This window comes from Lepidochelys kempii, chromosome 7 (genome assembly GCF_965140285.1).
Source record: "Lepidochelys kempii isolate rLepKem1 chromosome 7, rLepKem1.hap1, whole genome shotgun sequence".
In the NCBI taxonomy this organism is placed as follows: Eukaryota; Metazoa; Chordata; order Testudines; family Cheloniidae; genus Lepidochelys; species Lepidochelys kempii.
In genome coordinates this window covers 20,041,167-20,047,678 of record NC_136386.1, presented here as the reverse complement: position 1 = coordinate 20,047,678, position 6,512 = coordinate 20,041,167, and the positions used below count along the sequence as shown (strand labels likewise).

At 39.6% G+C, this 6,512-nt stretch overlaps 1 protein-coding gene across 1 annotated transcript in view; it reads left to right on the top strand.

Annotated features, from left to right (window-relative positions):
- Window positions 1-6,045: 6,045 nt before the first annotated feature.
- Window positions 6,046-6,512, top strand: part of C7H3orf20 (chromosome 7 C3orf20 homolog) — a 49,703-nt gene continuing 49,236 nt past the window's right edge. The window contains exon 1 of the mRNA XM_073354737.1: window positions 6,046-6,468. Within this exon, the coding sequence (XP_073210838.1) occupies window positions 6,046-6,468 (423 nt within the window). The remainder of the gene's footprint in view (window positions 6,469-6,512) is intronic.

Sequence of the window (6,512 nt, the reverse complement as noted above, 5' to 3'; positions counted from 1 at the left end):
ATAGAGATGTTATTTTAACTAGATAAAGCTTGTTTTAGTCCTTTTTTCCGTGACACTTCCTCTCCCCCCTGCCCAAAAAGAAAGGGATGTTGTTATAAGAGCTAACTTCTAAGAAGTGTCAAATTGAGAATACTCTGACAAACTGAAAATCAAGTCCATTGATAATATGGTCAAATACTTCTAAAGAAACAACATGCAGCCAGTTACCCCTATTTGCTAATTAAACCGTCGAGTGTTAAATACAAAACCCATTTACCAACATACTGACATTACTTTTATATGCTATTGCAATAGTTGTAGTGTAACCAAATTGATGTGCACACTACTACTACACTTCAGTTAGCTAAATAGACAGTGGGCGGTGGTTGATATTTAGAAAAAATAAATTCTGATTTCAGGGGGCAGTTTGGATCATTGGAGTTTGTATTTTGAAAGCTTATACAAGGACGCCAAGATAAAAGAGTAAATTTTGAAATGAAATTTCCCAAATTGATAGTATTTATAAGGTTAAGTGACAGTGGCAAAGTGATAAGCACGGCAGCAGACACTGCAGTGGGCATGGAGACAGTCAATGTTTTATTCTTGTAATAGTGCTTTTCATCATAGAGTCTGAGTGCTTTGCAAAGGTTGGTAAATAAGAGTATCCCCATTTTACCAATAGAGTCAGGAGTGCCAAAGTAACTTTGGTTTCATATTTCTGTTAAATAGATTTAGTGCTTGTAAAAGGTGCTGCAGATTGAAAAGTTTAATCCACCCAGTGTGTACAGTTCAGCTAACAGTGCAAACTTCTATGCCTTCCTCTCTGATGTTTCAACCCTGACCGGGACCCATTTTTAAGGGTTGAGAGGGGACGTCCATCCCCCTATCCCTTTCATCCTCTGAGTTTCTCCCAGTGTGAAAGAATTTGAAGCAGCAAACTAGAAGCGAACTGTTTTGATAATAATTGTTTGGGCCATCCAGTCACCTCTCTCCTTCCTGCAAAACAAAAACACATAACCATGGATTTCTTTCTAAAGAACTCAAAACAATTAGCCAGTTTACACTGAAGTAAAATGAGAGGAAAACGTTCTAAATCTGGCCACTTTTACTGACAGTCAAATTTTTTAACTTTTTTTATAGTGATAAGGTGGCACAACAAAAATGGATGTTTTTCAGCTCTGATCTCTCTGGTTTATGTGTCAAAGTTAATGCCCACCAGATGGCAGCCTAGTATTTACTTGCTAGTAACAACTCACTGCAGTTGTTTTCATCCATGTGGACAATTTATGTACCATTCCCTTCCCAGTAGCATTTGAGGAATTACCTGTATGCATCTCCAGTATATTGACAGACTATTATAGAACCCATAACAATTATCCCAAATGCTACACTGAACAATGTATAGCTCAGGATCTCTGGGCTAGTACGCAGCCCTCTCTACATTTAGGCAGCTGCATTCAAGAACGACACCTGCAGATGGAACCCAGAGCTGAACGTGGAACGGGCAGGGCAGTCTCAATGGAGTGCCATTAGTTGTGGAATTTGCAGACATTATGCTGAGGTTAAATCTTGCAAACTTTAGGAACTAATGCATTTTTGAACCCATGTAGCAAATAGCTCAGCTATACGATGTCCCCAGCACTGTGCCCCTGGAATAAATAACCTAGATTCCTCTTATAAATAAACAGCTTCAGTGTATGAGGGACGGGAGAATGGTTTGTTAGCCTAGAAATGTTGACATATCATTTAAAGAATGTAATGGTAGCTAGAATGTATGGCAGTGGAATCTGTTGAAAAACACAATTGGCTTTTGATCAGAGATTCAAGTGTCAAAGTCCTTTACAAATATTAACTAAACACCTTCAGGAGGTAGGGAAGTAAATATTATCATCTCCATTTTATGAGAAGGGAAATTGAGACCGGTTATGTGACATGTTCAAGGCCACAAAGAACCACCAGCAGAGGAGGATAAGGATTTGGGAGTTCCTGATTCCCAGTCCTATGTTCTGGCCACTAAGCCACGCTAACACTGTACTCCTATATAATTCTGAGGCTCTCTTTTCCCCTAATTTACTGATTGTCAATTTACCAATCAAAATATGGGGAGGACTCTTCTCCCCTCGCAGTATCAACTGAAGCCTAAGCCCATTGTGCACATTCTTAAATTCCTCTTAAATTTTGGGCCAGAGTAGTTTTGAAACATAGGTGAGCAATGCTGTGTAAAAAGCAAGTGGTTTATACTATAGGGTTCTGACCTATTGTGACATGTAAATGTTCAAGTTTTAGAATGTAGAACTTGGAGCAAGTACCCTGTTCTGTTCTCTTTGGCAACTAATATAGCTTATAATAGCAACATTCGTGTTCGGATTACCTTTTAGGGGGTTGGGTTTCTTTAATCAAGAGTAGGCTGCATTTAAAGCTGTGGGTTTGATGCATCTTAAATGATCGAGGTAAGAAATTCAAGATACTTTACTGCAAAAAGTTCTAATCTACTGTTGGTTCCCATTTTGAAGCTGTGTTTTGTCATTACTTACTGAAAAATAAAATCTCTGGTGTTCATTAACTAGATGCTAAATTGTACTTAGTATTTGTACTAGACTTGTGTTCTGATCAAAACCACATCCGGAGTACCAAATAAAACCGGTTAGGAAAACCAACAGTTGGTTGCAGCTAAGTGAGCAAATCACCCAGGCTGGAAAAGGGTTATGGCCTGGTTAAAACACAAGACGCAATTAGAGCTAATAAACATGATGTCTAGAGGCCCAGTGCAGATTTCCTTGTCTGAATGTCTTGAATAATTTGGTATTGGACTTGTGCATGTGAGCTCACTAGTGGGTTTTTCTGCACATATATCACAATCTGGCCCTAAATATCTTGCGCAATTAGGAATAAAGGGTGGGTTTTTAAAGGTGCCAGGCACCCAACTCTTGCTAAATTTTAGTGGGATTTAGGTACCTAACTCCCCGGGGCCTCTTTAAAAATCCTAGCCTAAAGGTATAAGCTGAGCCCACAGAAAGATATGGCAGCTAGAAAGTAGCAAAATACCTTGTGTGTTGGACATTTAACATTCTTTTAAAGTGGAAAAGTCGACGTGACTGCTGTAATAGACCTGCAGCAGTATGTCATCTAGTCCATTCGTCTTCCACCGTAGGAGTGTCTCTGCCAGCTCAGACTTCAGTACTTTGTCCAATTCAGCTTTAAATGACCCAAGCAATGTGGCTCATTAGGGTGTTAATCATGGAATCCTACTCAAATTCCAGGACGAGACAGCCTGCATAGTTTAAACACCACACTAGCATTTATTTATTGTCCTAAGCTGGTGTGCTGTGTTGCTATACACTTTTACACTGCCTTTGGATTCCACACCAGAAGTGGCTGCATTTCTGCAATGGGTGAAGCAATTCCTGCATGCAAGTTTTTATCATCTTTCTGGGTAATATGTTTCCACTACTACTTTCCTCCTAAGATCTCAACACTTTGCAAATATTCAGGAATCAAGACTCGCATCCCTGTTCTGAAGTAGGGGAGTTTTGCTGTCCCCACTTGACAGATGAAGTGAAATTGTAGCACACTATGTCTATCATTCAAGGTCACAACACATCGTGTGGCGGAGCAGAGCCTTGAACTCAGGTCTCTTGTCTCCCGGGTCTGCATTATTTGGAGTAGAAACAGAGATTTAATTGGATCTGAGCAGACTCCTGCAAAACAGCAGCCAGAATGTTTTAAATTTTGGGCTCAACTTGAATAACAAGTTGTTCGTTATTGTTTCCTTTGAACTCTATTCACATCAGTTCCTGTTCTATGTTCCTATTTTGCCTCCCATTTTAATCACTGACATTAAGCTTTCCACCATCCCCATTCCACTCAGACTTCCTGTTTTCTGGACCTTTCTGTTTTTTGGGTATATGTGACTTGGGAACTGTAATGTCCTGGGTTTGGTTCTGAAAACGTGCCTAAAAAGCTAGACTTGGAATAAAGTAGAATAACTGAAGGCAAAGGGTACTGATTTCCCATCTTATATAGTAAACATGGCAGAACAGAAATTAAAATGAATGTAAAAATTTATCAGGAGCCAATTTGCATGCCGATGTCTGGATTAGCTAGCCCTTAGCCAGCCATAGAAATTTGAACTTTCATAAAAATTAGTGTGATGCTTCATTAGTTCCAGCTGAAAGTTTACTTTGTAATTAAGAAAATTTGCTTCCTTTTCCTAATTAACCTAAATGTAATTGATCTTCCACACTGAGGTACTTGCAACTATATTTAGAATAAAAGGGCTACCACTCTGGAAAGTTTAAAATATCTTTAGTTGCATGATGGTAGCCTGGTCTAGACAGGAGACCAGACTTGTGCTCTGCCACTAATTCACTCAATGGCTTGATTTGTGGCACAGATGTACTTTGCAATAGCCACCTTTATAAATTCACTAATTAATTAATGGGAAAGTGCAAGGTGATGGTGACCTTATAATCAGTTGCATTTTAGTCTCTTGAAACCTAGTCTTTGCCCTGGACTCTGCTGTTATCAAAGTGGTAAGGTAGGCATGCTCATGCTGAAGAGGTGTGCTCACCCTTGCTTCTTAATGGCCTAAAGTCTTTATCATCTCCTCCTCCTCTTCTGTTATTCTTAGCCTCCTTGCCCACTTCTGTATCTGTAATTGACTCTCCAGGACCCATACCGTTCTCAGCATCTTTGCTGGGGCTGCCAACAAGAGTACCTAACTGTGGGAGCCGATTCTGTGAGGTGCATAGCTGTGCAGCAGAAACTACAGCAGCCATCTTACTTCCTATACCACCAAAAGCTGTCAGAAGGTAATAACTTTGAAAAACAGGCCTAAAAATAAATAAATGATATTCAATGCATCAGATAGTTTAGCACCCAAGTGTGCACCCAATATTTCAAATGCCAGTACTATGACTACACACAAGTATTTGTGCATGCAATTAGCTAATTAAATACACTTGTGCGTGAAACAGCTATATGTTGGTATAGCAGCTGTCTATGCAACTTAGGGACACAGCTGTGCATGCATTTTGCACCTACAGTTGCATACCTCAACTTTATGAAATCAAACCCTATTTTTCAATTGATCTAAATATGCACACACAGATCAGGCATCAAATACATAGTACTGGCCAAACAAATACTCATATACTCAATTAAGAGAACCTGGTGTAGCCACATGTATACAGAACAGGGGTTGTCAAAATCATCTGTAGAAGTGGTCTGTATGTTTATGACAAGCACTGCGGTTTGACAGCCTCTGAGAGTTGGTACCACAAGTGATACGTATTCAGAAAATGGTTTTTATATCTCATATACACTTAAATTCCCTTTGCTGTTTCAGCTGCATATGATATTCTCTTTCACTTTGTCCTTCAGCTGAGACATGGCACTAGATTCTGTTCTCATTAATACTAATGTAAGTCAAACTGATTTATCTAAGATACTTGTAGCATGCAAAACATTAATTTTTAGATGCCAAATCCAGAGTAGCTCCAGTGTATCAGGATTTGGCCCACTGTCCATAAATTTGAATACATTAATTTTAAAAAGTCAAAATGAGACAAGTACATTGCAATTATAGATATCTTTTATTATCTTTCACCTTTCTACCCTTTGTTCTCTCCCATGCTTTACCCCATCCCTCATTTTGATGTTTTCAGCTTAAATTGTATACTCATGCACACCAGGGCATGCTTGAAACAACAAGAAAACAGTCTGAAATTCCTGTGTGGTATTGCTGTGTGCTGTTAAATAACTGCCACGTTCCAGCAGAGGTGGCTTCATTTCAATACTGGGGGAAGCAATCCATTTGTACATCAGTTTAGTTAGTTTGCAAAGCTAATCCACTTCACAGTCCACCCGGATCAATTAATACCTTAGACTGTAAACTATTATTATTATTCAAATGTAACCATTACTAGCACTTTTTACTATTATTCCAGTGGAACATATTCCTTTTGGTCACCTTGTCTGCAGCATAGGCCTATGATGGAAGATAGATTTTGTTTCATCATCTGTTTTCCCGTAGATCACATCAAATGAAATAGCTACATGGGTGATATGAGTGCCAAAAGGAGTGATGCCAAGTTGTATGAAAAGTTTAAAGTGGCAGCACCGGAAATGCTGGCTCAAATCATCCAGCTGCTTGCATTGTGCCATAAAATGAACATCCATGTGCCACGAGGGGTCAAGAACCTCTTCGAGTTCACATGGGAGGAGCTAACAGTAACGACAGAAAGGAAAGCCATCACTGGAGAATACTGTCCTGTGGTCTATTTAGTCCCCACCATGGAATCATCTTTCTCTAGCACGACCTACAAGAGCCATACGGGGACGAAATCTATCCCCAAAAGCACAATGCCAGAGCCCAGCTATCTGTCTCCTTCAGCAGAAAATCAACAAATACTCCTCAAGTTCCAGCGAAGGTCAGTCCACCTGCTGAGCGAACTCCTCAAGCTGAAGATGAAGGTGATGATTGATTCTGTTACTGGTAAGGACACCTGAGTAATGTAATTACGTAAGTTTTC